This window comes from Podarcis cretensis (assembly GCF_951804945.1).
Source record: "Podarcis cretensis genome assembly, chromosome: 5".
In the NCBI taxonomy this organism is placed as follows: Eukaryota; Metazoa; Chordata; class Lepidosauria; order Squamata; family Lacertidae; genus Podarcis; species Podarcis cretensis.
The window spans coordinates 15910997-15933087 of record NC_137174.1 but is presented as its reverse complement, the minus strand read 5'-3'; the positions used below and the strand labels follow the sequence as shown (position 1 = coordinate 15933087).

General features: G+C 45.7%; 1 protein-coding gene and 1 long non-coding RNA gene across 2 annotated transcripts; one reads left to right on the top strand and one right to left on the bottom strand.

Annotated features, from left to right (window-relative positions):
* Positions 1 to 1208: 1208 nt before the first annotated feature.
* LOC307215844 lies at positions 1209 to 9959 on the bottom strand. Its single transcript, XR_013838668.1, has 2 exons — positions 9522 to 9959; positions 1209 to 1381 (listed from the first exon to the last, which is right to left on the bottom strand). It is a non-coding gene; the product is annotated as an uncharacterized lncRNA (long non-coding RNA).
* Positions 5879 to 21579, top strand: DUSP29 (dual specificity phosphatase 29). The gene is made up of 5 exons (XM_079975499.1): positions 5879 to 6021; positions 11257 to 11373; positions 14582 to 14790; positions 18736 to 18956; positions 21270 to 21579. Exons 2-5 carry the CDS (start codon positions 11338 to 11340, stop codon positions 21518 to 21520), a joined length of 717 nt encoding a protein of 238 aa, XP_079831625.1. The 5' UTR covers positions 5879 to 6021; positions 11257 to 11337; the 3' UTR covers positions 21521 to 21579.
* The last annotated feature ends 512 nt before the right edge of the window (positions 21580 to 22091 follow it).

The following is a 22091-nucleotide window of genomic DNA, read 5'->3' as shown; positions in this document are numbered from 1 at the left end:
AATATTGTTATTTAGGGGAATTTAATTTAATTCTAAATTATATTCCAGAAATGTGGGAGATTACAAGGGGTAAAAAGAAAAAAATGGATGTACCGTGCCACGTTAGAAGCAAAAAAACTTGTTTTGATGAACTGGAAGAGCCACAAAAAGATTCCATTGAGCACATGGATTGCTAATATGGACAGACTAGCTACATACGAACGAATTACATGTTGACGCAAATTAAGAATGGATAAATATGAAGAAATCTGGAAGGAATATTTAAGCGATAAGGCAGACAGTGGTGGGAAGTAGGGGGAGGAGAGATGGGGAAATATTGTTAAAAAAGTGTACTCATAGGTATATCAGTATTCAAATTTGAATTGCCAAATTGTGTTAGCAGTGTTATTATGGTTTTTGCTGTATGTGTCTTTTGCGGTTGTTGTTTGTATTGAAAAAATGATTAATATTTTTTTTTTAAAAAAAAAAGGAATGAGATTATCACTCCTCTTTTATTGTCCATTCCGGGTCGCCCAACCACTGCCACAGTGTTCTTTCTCTTGGAAGATCAAGATGAGCAGGTGATAGCAAAGGTTGCAAGGTTTTTAGCTGGGGCAAATAGAATAAGATCCACTATTTGACTATTGATTCAAAACCCTAAAATGAATTTTATATACAGTGGACGCTCAGGTTGTGAACGTGATCTGTGAAGGAAACACATTTGCAACCCGCAGCGTCCGCAACCCGTCTGCGCATGCGCGGGTTGCGATTCAGTGCTTCTGCACATGTGCAAAGTGCGATTTAGCACTTTGCGCATGCGCAAGTGCCAAAACCCGGAAGTAACCCATTCTGGTACTTCTGGGTTCAGTGCAGTGCACAACCCGAAAGTGCGCTACCTGCAGCATCTGTAACCCAAGGTATGACTGTTATTGACTTTTTATTTCTATTCTTTGTATATTATATTGTTGTTTTATTGCTATGGCCGATGGCTGACGCAAATAAAATCCATTCATTCATTCAGTGGGGAGCCACTGCAGAAAAGGCCTATTTTCGTGTTGCCACTTTCTGGCCCTCTCGTGGAGGGAGGCCTCAGAAGATGATCTCAGGGTCCGGGTAGCTTCATATGGAAAGAAGCAGTCCTTGAGGTATTGCGGTCCTGAGCCGTTCTTGTAAACCACTTAAGAGGTTTACAAGCAGTATAAAAATTAAAATAATAAAACAATAAAGACTACTGCCTTTCTTAGTATTTATGTAATTATAGATGGGTACTCAGTCATGTGCATCCTGGCCTGGTGTCTGAAGAGGAACAATCAAGGCTCAGGTTTGGCACCTCGGGTAGCTAGGCCAGAATGCCTGAGTTGCTGGCGTCCAACTTCAGAAAGTGTAGATCTGAGAGCATTTCCTAACAAAGCAGGGGAAAATGGGAGACACATGGTATAATATAGTTGCTTGACCAGCTTGGCTTTTAAATTGTTCATATTTTCAAGGCAGCAACAGGAGAGGTGGAGAGAGAAAGAGTTCACTGTAATAAACAGTATTGTCTCCGAAGCAGAATGCTTATCCCTAGGAGCCAAGACTGACTCGGAAACATTTGGTTTAATTCTAGAGAGGCAAAAGGAGCATGCATTGTTTTGACAGCAAGGGATAAACAAGAGTATCCATTTCAGTTTAATATTCCAGACACTCAAGAAGGTATCAGTAACAGAACAACAAAAAGCCACAATCTATTCATGCTCATACAATCCAACTGGCTTCCAAAAGCAAAATTTATACTGCAATTCTGAAAATGGGAATATTTCATTGTTCACATAAATAAAACTACAGGGCCACAGGTACCTAAAGAACATCCAGTCTGACTCTCAGATTAAGAGGCTGGATCCTGAATATACTAAGTGGCAAAGAGTCAGGATGTTAGCTGAATTTTGCTTTGGTCACCCTGTTGGAATAACCAGCGCTCGACTTTAATTTATATATTACAGAGAGCAGCAGCAGCAGCTTTGAAAAAGTAGCAAAGTTAGTAAAAATATTTAAGCTAAATGTGATTGCTACGTTAAGACAATGATTTAACAACAACAACAATTTGAAAACAAGGACAAACCCTTCTGTAATTGATGCCAATCATTAATAAAAATAGACCATACTTTATATTTTGTTTGTTTGAAGCATTTCTGCACTGCTCTTCAGTCTCCCAAATCTATTCTAATTCTTCCATTGCAAAATTTGCCTTTCCAGTGATTTTCCTACACCAGTTTTGCAACTTGCTAAACTACACCACTTGCTGGTTACTAAAATCTGGGCAACTCTTCAAAATGTTTTTATCTTAATTCGAATTGTGGTTTACTTAATATGTCATTTAAATGTCATAACAAAGGGCTGTCGATAGAGAGGGAAATACAGCGAATTTCATAAACACTCAACTTATGAACGCATTAAGGTGCCCTACACCAACTGAGAATCTGTTGGTTCATTTAGCCCAGGGGTCAGCAAACTTTTTCAGCAGGGGGCCGGTTCACTGTCCCTCAGACCTTGTGGGGAGCTGGACTATATTTTGAAAAAGAAAGAAAGAATGAATTCCTATGCCCCACAAAATAACCCAGAGATGCATTTTAAATAAAAGGACACATTCTATTCATGTAAAAACATGCTGATTCCTGGACCGTTCGCTGGCCAGATTTAGAAGGTGATTGGGCCGGATCCAGCCCCCAGGCCTTAGTTTGCCTACCCATGATTTAGCCTGTATTAGCTGCTCTATTTGACAGGGCTTTCCAAATCTGGGTTTCTCTTTATACAGAGCACGTCCTCTTCCACTGAGCTATAGACCCTCCTATGTTTTGGCAGTCATGTCATTTGTGGAGGACATCAGCTTTGTAATAGCCACCATTTTTTGCTTGCATTTTTTTGTAGTAAAAAAGGTAAAAGGTAAAGGACCCCTGGACAGTTAAGTCCAGTCAAAGGCGACTATGGGGTTGCAGCGCTCATCTCACTTTCAGGCTGAGGCAGTCAGTGTTTGCCCACAGACAGCTTTCCTGGTCATGTGGCCAGCAGGACTAAACCGCTTCTGGACACCATGGGACACCATGATGGAAACCAGAGCGCAGGAAACGCCATATACCTTCCCACCACAGTGGTACCTATTTAACGCAGGTGGCGCTGTGGGTTAAAGCCTCAGCGCCTAGGGCTTGCCGATCGAAAGGTCGGCGGTTCGAATCCCTGCGGCGGGGTGCGCTCCCGCTGCTCGGTCCCAGCGCCTGCCAACCTAGCAGTTCGAAAGCACCTCCGGGTGCAAGTAGATAAATAGGGACCGCTTACCAGCGGGAAGGTAAACGGCGTTTCCGTGTGCGGCTCTGGCTCTGGCTCTGGCCAGAGCAGCGATGTCACGCTGGCCACGTGACCCGGAAGTGTCTCCAGACAGCGCTGGCCCCTGGCCTCTTAAGTGAGATGGGCGCACAACCCCAGAGTCTGTCAAGACTGGCCCGTACGGGCAGGGGTACCTTTACCTTTACCTTTACTGGTGTGCTTTCAAACTGCTAGGCTGGCAGGAGCTGGGACACAGCAACAGGAGCAAGCCCAAGAGGCTCAGTGGTTTACTGCATGCAGAGTTAAATGAATGCTGCTTTCAAATTTCAGGTTGCCTTGAAGTAATAATAGCTGACCAGAGTCTTGGGCTTAACAAAAGAAGACTAATAGCTTGGGCTGTTCTTGTGATGTGTATCTGCTGGGAGTCAGAGAGCAGTTCTGAACAGACACACACGGTTAATGCTGAATTTGGGCTTTGCCAGCTTTTTTGGGGTGCTGGCTGCCTTGGATGTGGGAAACACTGGACTTTGGAGTGTTAGGGTGTCCCTTCACCTACGCTCAGCCTATATATTTGTACATAAATTCAAAAGCCTCCAGTGACCAGTAAAAAAAAAAAAAAAAGGAACTCAGGTAAGCACTGAAACCTCTCACTGGTTGAGTCAGTTTACTTGACATTAGCCTTGGCGTATTCGGCACTGGCTTCTGAAGGAAGATCGGCTAGTAAACCAACCATAAGTTACCCAAGAACATCTAATCAAACTTTAAAACTCCACCCTGGACCTGGCTGTGCTTTTCAAAAAGCCACAGTTCAAAACCACATTCAGCAATGTTTATTTCCTGGATGGGAAAGAGGCTACAAGGATGGAGCAGAAAGGAGAGGAAAATGGTACATTTTTTGTGGGTGCGTTTGTTCAGTCATATTTGATCTGAAATAAACAACTATCTGACTTTTAGAAGACATGTGAAGGCAACCCTGTTTAGGGAAGATTTTTATGTTTGATGTTTTATCCTGTTTTTAATATTCTGTTGGGAACCGCCCAGAGTGGCTGGGGAAACCCAGTCAGATGGGTGGGGTATGTATGTATGTATGTATGAATATTATTATTATTATTATTATTATTATTATTATTATTATTACTGGGGTCAAAACACCAGGTCTAAATTCTAGAGTGGGGATTGCTAACCCTTTTAGGACCACGGACACATATTTTTTGAGTGCCACCCCTCTTTTGCTCCTCTCTTCTCTCTCCCAAATCAGAACACCCCCTCTCCAAAACACAGAAAGAGGGGATGTACATAGGCACACACTTCGGTTTTCCAAAGAAGCTGAACAACAGATTCCTTGTCAAGGATAGGCAGGGAAGGTAATTCCCCTGGAGAAGAGTGTGGAAGATCTCAGAGGTTTTCCAGACAGTAGGGGAAGGCCTCAAGAGCACCATCACACCCACAATCAATATATTGGGCAAGCCTTTGAACCTGTGTTCACTCCAGTTCTCTCCCCCCCCCACCATTTAAAAAGGATCAAGCTCCATTGGCCCAGAGATGGAAAGAAGACAAAGTCCCTACCAGAGAAGAATGGCAGATTAAGCTGATGGATTATGCTGAAATGGCAAAAATGACCAGAAGAATCAGAAATCAGGAAAACCAAAATTTTAATAAGGAATGGGGGAAATTTATAATTTACCTTAAAAACCATTGTAAACACTTAAAATTGTCAGTAGGATTGGAGTAACACTTGTAGTTTAATGGTGAATTTTGGATATACAGTGGTACCTCTGGATGCGAACAGGATCCATTCCGGAGCCCCGTTCACATCCAGAAGCGAACGCAACCCACATCCGCGCATGCGCGGATTGCGATTCGCTGCTTCTGTGCATGCGTGTGAAATCATTTTGACCGTCTGCGCATGCACAAGTGGCAAAACCCAGAAGTAATGCACTCCGTTACTTCCGGGTCGCCGCAGCGCACAACCCAAAAATACTTATCCCGAAGCTACTTCAACCCGAGGTATGACTGTAATGGAGATGTAAAAGATTTGGATTATCATAAAAGATGCAGGAGGAAATGATTAACAATAAGACCCACAAAGAGGAGGAGGGAAGACCAGGAGATTCTTTGGAATCTTGTTTTTATGTTGTGCGTGTGATTGTAAAACTTTAATCTGAAAAACCAAATAAATAAATAAATAAATAAATAAAAAAGAATGAAGCTTTGGGGTTGGGTAGGACCCCTGGCGAGAAACCCTGGGTAACTGCTGCAGTTTTAGTAGACAATACTGGGCCAGCTGGTATAAGGACTCTTACAACAGATAAATAATAAGGACTTATTAGCGTTAGGAGGCACAGAGCAGCCCTGGCAGCTCCGACGAGTTACATACCGTTGGTACTGTGAAAGGGATAGCTGGTATGGCCTCTGACCTGAGGCTACCATGGGTCCAAATATGCCTTTTTGCGCACGACTGGAGCCTGCACGACACGCACACGAGCCTCTCTGACTTGAACCCTGATCTGCTCCAGCAGCCTGGAGTTGCTGAACGGCCGAGGCCACCGGTTTCAGGTCACATTAGGGAGTCGTTTTAGTAGCAGATGTAAAGATTCTCCCCTTTGAGTGGGTATCACACAAGGTCAGTCAGCAAATCCTGCTCTAAAAATAGATGCCAGTTTCAAAGTTGGCAAAGATTTCCTTTGCCGTCCCTGTCACACTCCGAAGATCCACGCTACCTACAGCTCCTGGATAAAGTCACAGGTAAGGCAAGATGAGAGAATGCTGAACTCCCTTTTCGCCCTTTCCCTTAAAAAATTCTGGGAGAGGACAACCAGGCAAGGGGGGAAACTGAATGTTTAGCTGTATTTTCAAAGGAGCTGTGGGCTTTTTAAAACCATTTCAGGGCAGAGGCACGAGTAACATTAGAGATTCATTCATTTGGGGATACAGTGAGGTCATTCAGCATTCCAAAATATTATACAATGAGCTGCACTTCTTTCTTTCCTATTGGACGAACCTTTTTATCGTTTATGCTAAACTGAGATCTGTTTTGGGAGATTTTAAAATCTACTCTGGGAATCTTTTAGATGCTCTCCCCTCCCTTCTTCTCTGCTCCTCGGCTCTTTATTTTCTTTCAATTCCCCTTCCCTTCCATCGAATTCTGTTGCCCTGCTTCTACTATAGATGGCTTGTGTCTGTCATTCAGGAAATTTTAATGCCTTATGTCAGCCAAGCCAGCTGAACTGGCTTCATGTTAACCACATGTGTTGGCAGTGAAGACCAAGTGCGAAAACGATTTTTAAAAAGAAATTGCTGGCCTGGAGAATATACGAGTGAGTAGAGAAGAGATGCAGACAGAGGGTAAAGGAATAGTGGCATAAAAGAGATTATACTCAAACTCGTTTTAAACTACAACTGCACGAGACACACACAGAAAAACCTCTTCACAATTTCCCCTTCCCCTAAAGAAACAACCACCAAAAACAATATCTGAGAAATTCCAATGATAAGGATTAAATTAACTTTTTTTTTGTTTTGTCTTAAGAAAGTTAGAGGGGATTCTTTTCAAAGAAGCTATTGCCATTAAATCAACCCAAAATAAATTCGGCAGGATTCTTAGCAGCATATTTTCAGACATCAATCTTCCATTCATTTTTAGTTGCTGTTGTTGTTTTAGTGGGAGATCTGAAGTAAAGTCATCCCTGCGCCATGAAAACTACATTGTTTGCAAATATTGCATCTTTGATCAGATAAGCATATTGAAATCCAGGGCCTGCCTTCTCTCCTAATAAGTGACAGGTACATAGTGAGCAACGAGGCTCCTTTGGGTGGTTGCTAGGATTTGCAAAATATCATGTAACCAGAGTAGCACTTTAAGGTCTCCACAGCAGGAGTGCCATTTTGAGAGGGCAATGGGGTTGTTGCACCTGCTCCTATTTCTCCTGCCATGCCTATGGTTCCGCTTTAATACAGAAATTGGGTAACTGATCTGGGTTGGCAAAATGTTGCTATAGTTATTATGAGCTAGAAACAAAAAGTAAATAAATACTCCGAAAATGCATTGCTGCAGCATTATCCATTTAAAACTCAAATATATCCAAGAGATGGCCCTTGAACCTTAACTGAGAATCTTGCTCTCCCACCCCTCCCCATTCATCATGCCTTGCAAGCGTCCCAGAAAAAAACGGGACAGGACATCCAGTTTTCTCATGCAAGAGCATGGTGGCCATTGGGGGTACTGTGATCTCAAGTGATTTTGTGTTGAAATCTCACCCCCAAAAATGCACTTTTTGGGGGGAGATGCAATTATGCAACCCTGTGCAGTGCTCCAAAATGCGCAAGCACGTCCCCCCCAAAAAGCACGTCTTTTGGACTCCATCATCTCATACAGATCACAGACGCACATCCCAGTTTGGGGACCCAAGAGGTTGCAGAATATACATTCAAACACACAGTCTCTCTCCATAGCCTACCAATACCTGATCTGCTGTGCTACGCATGGGCAGCCTGATCCACAGAATTCTTTTGGCACAGACAGATCCTATGGCAGTGCTCAGTCCTGCCTCAACAGAAGGGTCAGCAGCTAAGATGCATTCTGATCTGTACTTGGGGCACGGAAGCAGACACAACAGACCCCTGTGTTGGCTCCTGCCCTCTACCTTGCGCTAGTAGTGTAGGACTAGTGCAAAGAGCTAGACTTTTATGAGTCAATGCTGCTGAAGAAAAAGAGGTGTGAAGTCAGCTTTACAGGTACTTAGGGAATCAAAGAATTGCAGAGTTGGAAGGGACCCCGAGTCCAGCCCCCTACAATGCAGGAATATGCAGCTGTCCCACACAGGGATTGAACCTGCAACTTTGGCATCATCACACTCTAACCAACAGAGCTATCCAAGCTGATTATCTTGTGGAGCAAGTTCAGAGTAAACCATGCCTCCTGGTGCTTTACACCAGCCTCCCCAAGCCTGGTGACTTCCAGTTGTTGTTGGACTAAACTCCACCTTCTTCCTAACCATGGACCATGCTAGTTGGAGACGGGTGGTAGCTGGAAACCTAACAACTCCTGGAAGATACCAGGCTGGAGAAGGTTGCTTTTACAAAATCCATCCTGCCAATGCATTTTGTAACAGTAGCCATCTTTCTGCCTGGAAAGTCAAGGATGCGATGAAACAGGAGGTTTGGCATAAGAGAGCAGGTGGCATAAGATTCGGTCTGAACCCGACTAAACGTGGCCATTGTGGCATCGCTCTGGCTCCCTCAGAAGCCTGCTGTGACAACTCTGCAAGGCACTTTAGGGACAAAATCGCTCGATGCCACAGCTATAGAGCAAGTTCAGTGGTGGTGTTTAGAGCATGGTTTGTTCAATCTATACTGGATCAGTTTAGATTATTGCAACCTGGGGATAGGGAGGGCAAGCTGCTTGAAGTATAGCTGGCCACCTGGCTCCTTGACCCTTGTCCATTTTTTGCTTCTTAGAGCCAGCCATAGGGGGCTGATTGGATGGGTCCAGGAAGTGATTAAGGCTTCAGTGGAGAAGGGGGAGATACAATCTGCCTTGATGGAGGTGGTTGAACAACTACCAAGAGTCAAATATCCCCTTTGGGGGGCAAAGTGGTGGTGGTTCAACTTCAGGCATGCTTGGAAGAAGCTGATGACTTGGATCCATTCCAGTCTGGCTTCACGCCTGGTCATGGCACTGAAAATGCACCCATCACCTTGGTTGATTGCTTTGACCAGGAGAGAGATGGAGCAACATGGCACAGTTTGTTCTCCTCGCTCTTTCAGCTGCTTTCGATATTGCTAACTACAATATCCTTCTAGAGCGGCCCAGGGAGGTGGTGGTTGGGAGCACTGTGCTTCAGTGGTGGATGTGGGTGGCGCTGTGGTCTAGACCTCTGAGCCTCTTGGCTTGCCGATTGGAAGGTCGGCGGTTTGAATCCCCACGACGGGGTGAGCTCCCGTTGCTCTGTCCCAGCTCCTGCCAACCTAGCAGTTCAAAAGCACAGCAGTGCAAGTAGATAAACCACTGCGGTGGGAAAGTAAATGGTGTTTCCGTGTGCTCTGGTTTCCACCACAGTGTTCCATTGCACCAGAACTGACTTAGTCATTCTGGCCACAAAACCCAGAAAGCTGTCTGTGGACAAATGTCAGCTCCCTTGGCCTGAAAGTGAGATGAGAGCCGCAACCCCATGGTTGCCTTTGACTGGACTTAACTGTTCAGGGGTCCTTTACCTTTTACTTTGATTCAGTGGTTCTGTTCTTACCTCCTGGGATGTTTCCAGAATGTGGTCATGGGAGCCTGCTGTCCAGTGCCATGGGAGTTGCCCTCTGATGCCCCACAGAGTTCCATCTTGTCCCCTGTGCTATTTAACATCTAAATGAAGCTTCTGGGCGTTATCAGGAGATTTGGAAGTGCCATCAATTTGCAGATGACACCTAGCTCTATCTCACAATCTTCTCCTGAATCAGGAGAGGCAGTTGATAACAACAACAAAAACAACAACAATTTATTATTTATACCCTACCCATCTGGCTGCGTTTCCCCAGCCACTCTGGGCGGCTTCCAACAAAATATTAAAATACAGAAATGCATCAAACATTAAAAGCTTCCCTAAACAGGGCTGGCTTCAGATGTCTTCTAAAAGTCCAATAGTTGTTCTCTTTGACATCTGGTGGGAGGGCGTTCCACAGGGTGGGCACCACTACTGAGAAGGCCCTCTGCCTGGTTCCCTGCAACTTGGCTTCTCGCAGTGAGGGAACTGCCAGAAGGCCCTCAGTGCTGGACCTCAGTGTCCGGGTAGAATGATGGGGGTGGAGATGCTCCTTCAGATATAATAATAATAATAATAATAATAATAATAATAATAATAATTTTTTATTTATACCCCACCCTCCCCAGCCAAGGCCAGGCTCAGAGCGGCTTACAAGCAATAATAAAAACAAGATGAATGATTACAACTTAAAAACAAAAATAAAATACAACATTAAAATAATGGAACATTAAAATATTAAAATGTAGCCTCATTGCAGGAGGAGAAGGAAAAGAAAAAAGAAAGAGAGGGAGGGAGGGAATCAAATTGGCTCCAAGCCAAAGGCCAGGCAGAACAACTCTGTCTTACAGGCCCTGCGGAAAGAAATCAGATCCTGTAGGGCCCTGGTCTCATGAGGCAGAGCGTTCCACCAGGCCAGAGCCAGAGTTGAAAAGGCCCTGGCTCTGGTTGAAGCCAATCTAACTTCCTTAGGGCCCGGGACCACTAGGGTGTTGTTATTTATGGACCGTAGGTACGAGGGTCCTAGGCCGTGAAGGGCTTTAAAGGTCAAAAGCAGCACCTTAAATCTGACCCTGTACTCCACCGGGAGCCAGTGTAGCTTGAAATGCACTGGGTGAATATGCTCCCATGGCAGAGACCCCGTGAGGAGCCTCGCTGCAGCATTCTGTACCCGCTGGAGTTTCTGGGACAGCTTCAAGGGCAGCCCTGCGTAGAGCGAATTACAGTAGTCAAGCCTGGAGATGACCGTTGCATGGATCACTGTGGCCAGGTCGGGGCGGGAAAGGTAAGGGACCAACTGCTTGATGCGGCGAAGGTGGAAAAATGTCGCCTTGGCTGTTGCTGTAACTTGCGCCTCCATGGAAAGGGAGGTGTCAAGGATTACACCCAAACTCTTAACGGAAGGCAATGGCACTAATTGGGGCCCTGCAAGAGAAGGGAGTTGGTCCCTCATCCCCATGCCATCCTGACCTAGCCATAGGACCTCTGTCTTTGACTGGACCGAAGCCATTGAGGTGTTAGACCATTGTTTGGAGGTGATGGGCTGGGCATGGGCCAGTAAGCTGAATCCTGAAAGACCACCTTCATCCCTACAGACCCTCTCAGGTGCTGAAATCAGCAGAGCGGGCCTTCTTGTTTATTCCACTATGCTCAGAAGATCGTGGGGTGGTGGCCTGGGAGAGGGCATTTTCCGTGGCATCCCCTAAGTTGTGGCTCTCCGTCCCCACAGGGGTGTACCTGGCCTCTTCATTAGACAGCTTTCGGGGAATGTTGAAGACACACCTCTTTTCCCAGGCCCTTGACCCCTGAGATGTGCATTTTTAGGACCCACCTTATTTCTGTGATTGTAAGTTGTTTTGAACTGTTTTTCATACTGTGTGTTAATTGTTCTAACCCAGCCTGGTATCTTAGGGTGAAGGGTGGGTAATTAATACAACAGCAACTTCCTAGCAAACAGATCAGGATGAATGCCCAATTAACAGGCTGCCTGGAAGCAATGTATCTGTAAATAAGTTTATAGGAAGCATGATGACTTCTAAAAACAGACAGCAAATACCCAGAAAATAGCACCCTCCCCAACAGAATACCCCCAGTTTCAACTATCTCTAGAAATAAACCCTCGGCTCTCACTCTCTCTAAAACTGCTGGGTTTTGTCTCCTGGTGGGTCTCTCTCTAATAACTTGAGAAATTCTAGGGAATAAGAAGACCATCACTGGTCAACAGCTTGTATTGGGGCTCATCCACACTTCTGCTTGTACCATTGCTTTTCCCCGGACAAACCCGCTCTTTACTGCTGAATCAGAGCAAACATCAGCAGGGTTTTCTGCGGAACGAATTAAGTATGTAACCAGAGGTACCACTGTACATTAAAAAGACAGGAAATCAGCTGTGGCATTTGCCCATTCATTTGAAAATGTCTGTACAGGGGGGAGAGAAAGAGTTAAAATGTAGACCAATAGGAAGGTGGAGGTGAAATTCTGAAATTAACTGAGTGTATGAAATTTTCTGAACAATTTCCCATCCACATACCTTTTAAATCTGGGAGCATTCAAGTCATTGATCCCAAGTGATTTGAGGTCTTTCACGAGATCCTGGGTATTGCTCACACAAATGTGTCTCTTGACCGCGAACTAAATTTGCATTTATTTGATGAGCGTGGAAGTCATTCTTATAAGATCTCCTTTAGCTGCTTCTCTGATTTTTTTTTAATGTCTGTAAATCACCATCAGAACTTGGTTTAGGGGAGTATTACTATTTTCCTGTTTCGGCCTGATTCTTCTACACATAATGATTCTACAGCTAAATCTGTTTCTTGTACAAGTTCTGATTTATGGCCCTCTGTGCCTTCTTTGACATATATATCAATGCAACTCCCAACCCAATACAACTTTACTCTGCCCTTTTCATAGATTTTAAATCTAGAGATAAGCATCTTTTTGTTCTGCTAGTGTTCTCTGATAAGCCCAGAGAAGCCTTATTTTTTCCTGTAAGCAAATGTCAGACACTCTGCTTCCCCCAACTTGGCTCAATCTTCTAGCATTAGCATAGAAACACATACATCGTGTGATCCTTCTTGAAATGTTTTCATTGTGCGTCATTTTCCCAGTGACACTGCAGCCTATTTTATTGTCTGCCATTAGTTTCCATGTGCTCACTGTCAACTTCTAGCCTCTCTTCATTGATTTATTGCCTGTCTGTAAATATACCACTTTCCTGCCAAGGCACTCAAAGCAATTAGGGCCCTAATGGCAGCTCAGAATGTTTTAGATCATCTTCCCCCAGCGGATGAGTCATCTTGAACGGGATGCCATTCGGCTTTTCTCTGGAAGTCAGCTGAAAAGCTGCTCCATAATTGTAATACGATTATAATTATCATATTATCACCACACCAGAAATCTGGTTCCATTACAGGAGTCAAGGGCACAACATTACCAGGAAGTTGCCCTATTCCATCCCCGCCGAATTTAATGGAAGCTCAACAAGACAGCAAGGGGAGAGACGATGGACAAGCCTGGCTTTCACCAGCCAACAGGCTTTCTTACTTGTTGTTGTTTAGTCGTGTCTGACTCTTCGTGACCCCATGGACCAGAGCATGCCAGGCACTCCTGTCTTCTACTGCCTCCCGCAGTTTGGTCAAACTCATGCTGGTAGCTTCGAGAACACTATCCAACCATCTCATCCTCTGTCGTCCCCTTCTCCTTGCGCCCTCCATCTTTGCCAACATCAGGGTCTTTTCCAGGGAGTCTTCTCTTCTCATGCGGTGGCCAAAGTATTGGAGCCTCAGCTTCACGATCTGTCCTTCCAGTGACCACTCAGGGTTTATTTCCTTCAGAATGGATAGGTTTGATCTTCTTGCAGTCCATGGGACTCTCAAGAATCTCATCCAGCACCATAATTCAAAAGCATCAATTCTTACAAAGCCCTTAAAATCCAGCCATTGCTTCTAAATTGGAGTTCTGAAACCTCAACAGAACACTCACAGCCCCTGCCTGCCTGAGGGGAAACCCTATTTGTTCAGTCCTACCTATTGGCAGACACAGTCAAAATTCCATGTTTGTAGATGCGCATTATTGTGAGGGGAGCAGGTTTGCCATATAAGTCCAGCCACCGAGAGCTTGTCTGACATTGTTTGGGTCCATAAAGAAAGGTAAGCGGGCGTCTTAGCTTTACCTCATCAGCAGCCTTGCTGTGGGTCATATTATTGTGTTTGCTGTGGAAATGACCAGTTCAACTGCCTCACGATGAGCATTCTAAGCCATAAGCCACCCACCGGTTAGGCTCTCTTGGAGGAAGCCATATTTTACATATGGAGATTGACTAACATCTGGCCCAGGAGGTTACTTCAGAAAGGGAGAACAGGTACAATCCTAGACAGCTCTTGGAATGAGCACTTTCTCCTCTCCCCCACCCTAATTAAAATGTCACCTTAGACAGGGGCGAGTGCAAATAATGGGGCTGGGATCAGATTTCTTTTTAAGCACTTGAAACACTTTGTGAAGTTTGGCAAATACAACCCCCAATTACTCCACGGTATGTGTGGTGCTGTTTTTTTTTTTTTAAAAAAGGTTTCGAATAGAGCCAGTTACCTCAAACCTTCAGAAACACAAAAAGGATTTGGATTTGGTTTAGGTCCTCAATATCTGACTAACGTTTCTCACAATACCACTGCTTCGGCTTTTTCATTCCAGAGACGAGAGGTTGAGTTGGCCGATATTTTAAATTTTTCATTATAAGCTCCTCCAGAGTCAAAGCAGAAACATATGTTCTGCCTGAGGACAGAGTGAAGCTGAGATGCCTCTCATCCATAATCTCCAGTTTAAATCACCCCCTCTGTGCTGCAAAAGGAGAAAGAAAAAGAAAAAAAGTGCCACCCAGAGAGGCACTTTTCATCAGTCCAAAGTTGTCATATAAATAGCCTTACCCCCCCCCCTTTTAAAAAAATCAGTCCTAATAGGCCTGTTGTGAGGTACAACAATGACAATATAATCTCTAGGGAGAACCGTGTTCACTTGGGTCTCTTAACAGCAACCTCACCTTCTGCTTGGTGTTGCAGGTTTTTGGATTTTGTTTCCTCCGTCATCCATCAAGCTCTTCAATGGCCCTGAAATCTGGGAAGATCAGTGCTTACGCAGCCGTCAAAGTAGACCCCAATGGGGACTACTGCACCCCTGGAGCGTTTGACCTGGAGAGGCTCTTCTGGAAAGGCAGCCCAAAGTACACCCACGTCAACGAAGTCTGGCCCAACCTCTACATAGGAGATGAGTAAGTTATGCCAAGGCACATGGCCTCCAGTAGTCACGGAGAGCATTATGCCTGTAATGACTGGATCACAGTGGAAATGTGGCTCTGACATCATCCTCTCTGGGCTATGCTGTGCACCTGCAAGTGTAGATTCTGTGTAGGATAATTGAAAGGTATTGCTACGGCAGGAGGTTTGGTAAAAAGGTAAAGGTAAAGGTACCCCTGCCAATACGGGCCAGTCTTGCCAGACTCTAGGGTTGTGCGCTCATCTCACTCTAGAGGCCAGGAGCCAGCACTGTCCGCAGACACTTCCGGGTCACGTGGCCAGCGTGACAAGCTACATTTGGCGAGCCAGCACAGCACACGGAACGCCGTTTACCTTCCTGCTGGTAAGCGGTCCCTATTTATCTACTTGCACCCGGGGGTGCTTTTGAACTGCTAGGCTGGGCGCTGGGACTGAACGACGGGAGCGCACCCTGCCGCGGGGATTCGAACCACCGACCATGCGATCGGCAAGTCCTAGGCGCTGAGGTTTTACCCACAGCGCCACCCGCGTCCCTAGAGGTTTGGTAGGTGGCCTTAAAATGACCCATCAGAGAATTTAATAAATAATAATAATAATAATAATAATAATAATAATAATAATTTTATTTATACCCCGCCCTTCCCGGTTCAAAAGCCGGGCTCAGGGTGGCTAACAACAAATTTAAAACACTTAATTATAAAAGCAGCATAAAACACAGTATAAAAGCATGACTAACAATAAAAATTCGAAATCAATTAGATAATCCCCAGGGCTAGCTGGCTCAAATTGGTCCTACTTGGGCCAGCGAGGAGGCCAGGGGAGAATTAGCTGTGGGGTCTCAGAGTGAATGATCTTCATAAAAGGGGAGGGGGAGGGAAGGGAAGGGAAATAAAAGATCAGGCTGAATTCAAATTAAAAGCCAGGCGGAATAGCTCTGTTTTACAGGCCTGACAGAAGGAGGTTCAATCCTGAAGGGCCCTAGTCTCATGGGACAGAGCATTTCACCAGGTTGGAGCCATCACTGAAAAGGCCCTGGCCCTGGTGGAGGATAGTTTGACTTCCTTAGGGCCTGGGACCTCTAAACTATGGTTATTCATGGACCTTAAGGTCCTCAGCGGGGCATACCAGGGGAGGCGGTCCCGTAAATACGAGGGCCCTAATTTGTCCCTTCTTCACAATTCTAACCACTCCCTGCCTGTTTTATGTCAGCATTTGTTTGAAATTAGTACACATACTGATCCCCTGAAGAGCTGTGCATGGAGAAAATCAGCTTGGGCGAGAGATGATTTTGAGTGAGAGAGCATTGGTGGGAAAGATACCCCCAAGTCTTCCCTCCCCACACCCGCAATGCTGTGTCTCTGCTCCAAATCAAAGCCTCCCCAAAGCTGCTTTACATTAAAAAGAGAAGAAGAAACCCACCAAAAACTTGCATGCATTTTGGTGCAACATCTAATTTGCCCTTCATTCCTTTTGTAATAGAATGCTGTTGTAGACACTGCCCAGAAGGAATGAAACTTTTACAAGCGCTTTCAGACATGTAATAAACAAAGCTTCGAGTTTCATGGGATGCTACCCTTTCCAAAGTCTTTTACTGGGGAGCTACAAGAATGTAATGCCAGGAATTGGACACTTTTGTGAAAAAACAGATATTTAAAAATAGGTGGTGCAGGGCTCCTTTTCGGAACCAATTCTCATATTGAACTTGTACAGAAATGTTTGAAAACTGCTTTATATTTAAAAGTGGGTGTCCTATCATGCAAAACTTTTTTAAAAATGTATTTTTAAAAGAACACATTGATTTCACTGTGTGGCACCTTAATTAAAGGCCAGAGCCAGAAAGCATCAATTCAGCCACAATATATGTATCAAACTTCTTTTTGGGGGGTGGGGTGAGGCAGAGATAGTTCTATTAGGAACCACTAACAACCAGGAAGTCCAAAAATGGGATTACCAGGAGGCTATTGTGGCTGTTACCTAATCTAGTGGTTTTCATGGGAAAGTACTTTTGCAGCTACAGTTGATACAAAAGGGACTTCTCTTCCTGGCACCGCCTTTGCTGCCTTTAAACAGCAAGAGTGTACAGACAGAAAGTCTGCTATTGCAGACCCTCCAAGTGTCCCTATTTTCCAGGGACAGTCCTAGATTTACAGAAGCCATCCCAGTTTCTGATTTGATCCCAGAATGTCCCAGTTTTCCTGCAGGATCTGGGTCCTAGCAGGCAATCACCTTCCTGTGCCCTTATTAATCTGTTTTAGTTAAATAAATGTTTGCCCCCCTGCCTAACTCACTGTGATGCTTTGTCAGCTGGGGCTGGGGCACTTTGCCCGACGGGGCTCCCTCTAACTTGTGGAGTGAGTGCCAGGAATGCGCTAGCTAGGGCAGGCATTCCTGAACAGGCAATTTCACGGTCCAGCCACTTGACGGGAACAGTTTCCACTGAAAAGTGTAAGCCATCCCATCCAATACAAAAAGGATGTACACACTGTGGGAATGTTCAGGGATGCAGGAGAGGATATATTGTGAGATTATATCCTTATCCAACTTGTGCTAACAAGTTCCCAAAATATCAGCAGAGTTAAAGACATTCCCCTTTTAAGTTCGCAACAGTAACGTGTGCTCAGGTTCGCTAGAACCTCTATAATAACAACTCTGGTAATTTCCCCTTTGTTCCCTCTTAAATTACAAGACACGACACAGTCTTTCATAAAAGTATAAAAAGAATTTACTCACGTTCTGTTCACAATATGATCCCAGAAGGCAGACAGGCTTAAAAAGGTAACATACATTCAGAATCTATCTTATAGGAAGATAGTCCCTTTGTCCTCTCTTGGCTGGGAGCCAAGAGGGCATCCTTAGATGTTGCTTCTTCGAAGGAAGATGGCAGAGAGAGGCAAGAGGCAAGAGAGTAAAAGAGAGATGGCTGTGCTGCCCTGTGCTTTTATCATTACCTGCACAGGTGAGGCCACACCCACCTCTGGTCACATGCAGAGGAAGTCTCTCCCAGGAAGTTTACCTGCTGGCTAGACAGACATCCCTCCCCATGTCTTGACATGTACACTCTAGGAATGTTGTAATTGACTGCTCCCGTATTTTACATCCCACACATACGTTACATTCAAAGTGTGTGCCATCCGGGTACCTGCCTACGCCATAGCTGAGCTGTGAAAAGCATTGAGTGGGCACTCTTTCACACAAACAGTTGTAGAAATAGATCATGCTTGCGCTCAGCGTACCATTGAGGTGGGGAAGAGAGGAAAGTGATGAATCATAGAATCAAGAGAGCTCTGGTGTTGTTCCAGCGACAGCCGCCCTTCGGCTCAGCCTTAGAAAGGAGCAGCACAGAATAATAGAATCAAAGAGCTGTAGAGTTCACGCAGCTACCAGCATGAGTTTGACCAAACTGTAGGCATTGGAAGACAGGAGTGCCTGGCGTGCTCTGATCCATGGGGTCACGAAGAGTCGGACACGACTAAACAACTAAACAACAACCAAAGAGTTGGAAGGCAACCCCCTGCAGTGCTGGAATCTTTTGCCCAACGTCGGTCTCAAAGCCATGAAGGAGTGTCTCCACCCCTATCGTTCAGCCTGGACACTGAGGTCCAGCTCTGAGGGCCTTCTGGCGGTTCCCTCACTGCAAGAAGTGAGGTTACAGGGAACCAGGCAGAGGGCCTTCTCGGTAGTGGCACCCACTCACTATCTGACTTTTAGTAAACATCTGAAGGCAACCCTGTTTAGAGAAGTTTTTAATGTTTGATGTTTTATTGAGTTTTTAATATTATGTCGGGAGCCACCCAGAGTGGCTGGGGAAACCCAGCCAGATGGGCAGGGCATAAATAAATTATATTATTATTATACTACTTTGAGATTCTCATGCCATGCCAACTGAACTATGCCGTAACCGCAGTGCCCTTGCCTAACAGCCTCTGATTGCTTTGACCCAGGAAAACAGCCCTTGATCGCTACAGCCTTGAGAAAGCCGGCTTCACCCACATCCTCAACGCAGCCCATGGCCGGTGGAACGTCGATACGGGACCAGAATACTACAGGGACATGGACATTGAGTACCACGGGGTGGAGGCAGATGATCTGCCCACCTTCAATCTTAGCCAGTTCTTTTACTCTGCTGCTGAATTCATTGATAGAGCACTCCGGAATGAAACAAGTAAGGAAAATGGGCTTCCGTCCGGGCGTTATCTGCAATGGCCTAACTGGCATGGTGTGTGAACCTGCCGAACCTAAGACCACGACCAGGCATGGGTGTTTTCTCTAACCCTGTGATCCTGTGTGCGTATGGGTGGGAGGAGGTAATCTCTTGCAACTACTACAGATGCTGCATCCCCATCTGCCCCCATTTAAATCACACCCATTCAGCACCGCTCCTTCCCATGTGCGGCTATGCTTTAAAAAAACGGACACATAAACTAGAACAAGCAATCAAAGAACCTCTGAGTATATGCAGAAGGCAGAGCATAAACTGCCTGCTCCCAAACACTGAGAGTTCCTTCTGAAGCAGGCAACAAATTGAGCACCTCTTGTTTAAAAGCTAACCATTTGAGTCAGCTGCCTTAATGCAGGACCTGAAAATAGCGTAAGCTTAAGGCAAGCGCTCCAATCCTGCCAGAACGCTTTGCCCACTCCCTTTCATGGGCAGAGGTGGAAGCGATGGTGGTCAAGGGACAGAACTGTTTCACCTATTGGAGCTCCGCACCACATGTAGACATGGCGAACTGGATACACGCATTTGTCACATGTTACAGTGTGCCCCTTTAAGAGATTCTAGTTCTCCCAAAAATGAATGGAGTCTGGGACAGAGTCTCCATAAGACTAGATCCACTTTGAAACCTTGCAAGCACCAGTTGCTCACTAGGAGCTGTCTGTGGTGCTACAACAGCCAACCTGCCTTTCTCTGAGGGCTCCTCCACAGGACCAGAATAAGACAAGAGTACTTTGAAATTCTTGGGACGTGGGTGGTGCTGTGGGTTAAACCACAGAGCCTAGGACTTGCCGATCAGAAGGTCAACGGTTGGAATCCCCATGACGGGGTGAGCTCCCGTTACTCGGGCCCTGCTCCTGCCCTCCTAGCAGTTCAAAAGCAGGTCAAAGTGCAAGTAGATAAATAGGTACCGCTCCAGCAGGAAGGTAAACGGGGTTTCCGTGCGCTGCTCTGGTTCGCCAGAAGCAGCTTAGTCATGCTGGCCACATGGCCCAGAAGATGTACGCCGGCTCCCTTGGCCAGTAAAGCGAGATGAGTGCCACAACCCCAGAGTCAGTCACGACTGGACCTAATGACCAGTGGTCCCTTTACCTTTACTCCTTTACTTTGAAATCCATGTACCTGAGCTGCTCATCTAGGACAGTCCTTGACTCTGCATGGGCTTTTCAAAATCAATCATCCCTACCACACATTCACGATCCGGGGGGGGGGGGGAGTGTCCTCCTTTAGTTGCAGTGCTTATGAGCCTGGCAGAGTGCTTAAAGGGTTAAGAATGGGGGTAAGGTCTGGAGACCAGATCCTCTCTAGTCAAACTGCAAAATAAAGAAAACAGTGGCATACCAGAATAATTCATGTCATAAATCATAAGCCAATCTAAATACGAGAAATAACTCAGATATTTCTGACCCAATCCAAATTGTTATTCCTTCCCTTCCACCCACCTCCAATTTCCCAAACCCCCTCTCCTTGTTAAACCAAGGACTGTTAACCCCCATGTCCCAGACCAAGCAAAGGCCTGATCTGGCTTTTTTCTCTCCCCCTCTTCCAAGAACCCAATTTTTGGAAGTGGCAGTAAAAAGGGGGAAAAAATTAAGTAGGTGCGTTGCTGAGTTGGGTGGCCCAAACAGCCTGATGAGGACGCAAACTGCCCCTCCTCAGTCATCATTTGATAAGTGGGGAAGGGGGTGATAACTTTATCCTCTGCCGATTTGCATGGATCACCTGGGGGCCCTTGTGCATGTGTGTTGTGCCTGCACACAAGACTGTGGGGTATCCCCACCCACCACTCACATATGACCCTGTCTAAGTATAAAAGTAAAGGTAAAGGACCCCTGGACGGTTAAGCCCAGTCAAAGGCGACCATGGGGTTGCAGAGCTCATCTTGCTTTCAGGCCAAGGGAGCCGGTGTTTGTCCACAAGACAGCTTTCCAGGTCATGTGGCCAGCATGACTAAACCGCTTCTGGCACAATGGAACACCAGAGCGCACGGAAATGCCGTTTACCTTCCCGCCACAACAGTACCTATTTATCTACTTGCACAGGTGTGCTTTCAAACTGCTAGGTTGGCAGGAGCTGGGACAAAGCAACTGGAGCTCACTCTGTTGCGCGGATTCGAACCGTTGACCATCCGATCAGCAAGCCCATGAGGCTCAGTGGTTTAGACCACCCGCTCCTCTGGATTTGCCCAACACCAATGGCAAATGGAAAAGTGCCAGTGGCAAAGAATCTGAATGGTCTCTCTCTTTTTCTTCACTTCCACAGGCAAGATTTTGGTCCACTGTGCCATGGGTCGGAGCCGCTCAGCTGCCTTGGTCTTGGCGTATCTGATGATTTACAAGAACATGACTGTGGTTGATGCCATTGATCAAGTGCTCAAGCACCGGTGCATTCTCCCAAACCGTGGCTTCCTGAAACAGCTCAGAGAACTGGACATAAAGCTGGCCCTGGAGAGGAGCAAAGCCACAAACGGGATGGAGTGTAACCAAGAGGCCAGCACAGAGACGGAGATCTAACATTCCCTATTTTCTAGAAAAGAATTGGTTTTAAAAAGAAATGGGAAACTTGAAAACAATTAGGCAAAGGGAGTCATTTGTTACCAAGTAAAGCTGGGGAAGTAGGGGTGGGGAAGAGACTCAGAAGCACTTCAAATGCCTTAAGCGTATTTTCAGCTTGAAAATGCACTAACATGGTAGGAAGTCTTCAAAGAAACTTGCAATACACAGAGAAGGCTTCCTTCATGCTGTTTTTCAGAGCTTTCTTTTACAGAGGGGGCTTGGGAGCCAGTGTGGTGTAGTGGTTAAGAGCGGTAGTCTCGTAATCTGGGGAACCGGGTTCGTGTCTCCGCTCCTCCACCTGCAGCTGCTGGGTGACCTTGGGCCAGTCACACTTCTTTGAAGTCTCTCAGCCCCACTCACCTCACAGAGTGTTTGTTGTGGGGGAGGAAGGGAAAGGAGAATGTTAGCCGCTTTGAGACTCCTTAGGGTAGTGATAAAGCGGGATATCAAATCCAAACTCTTCTTCTTCTTCTTGGGAAGAAACCTGATAACCCAGTCACCCAAAGAGTCAATCAACAGTGCATAAGAA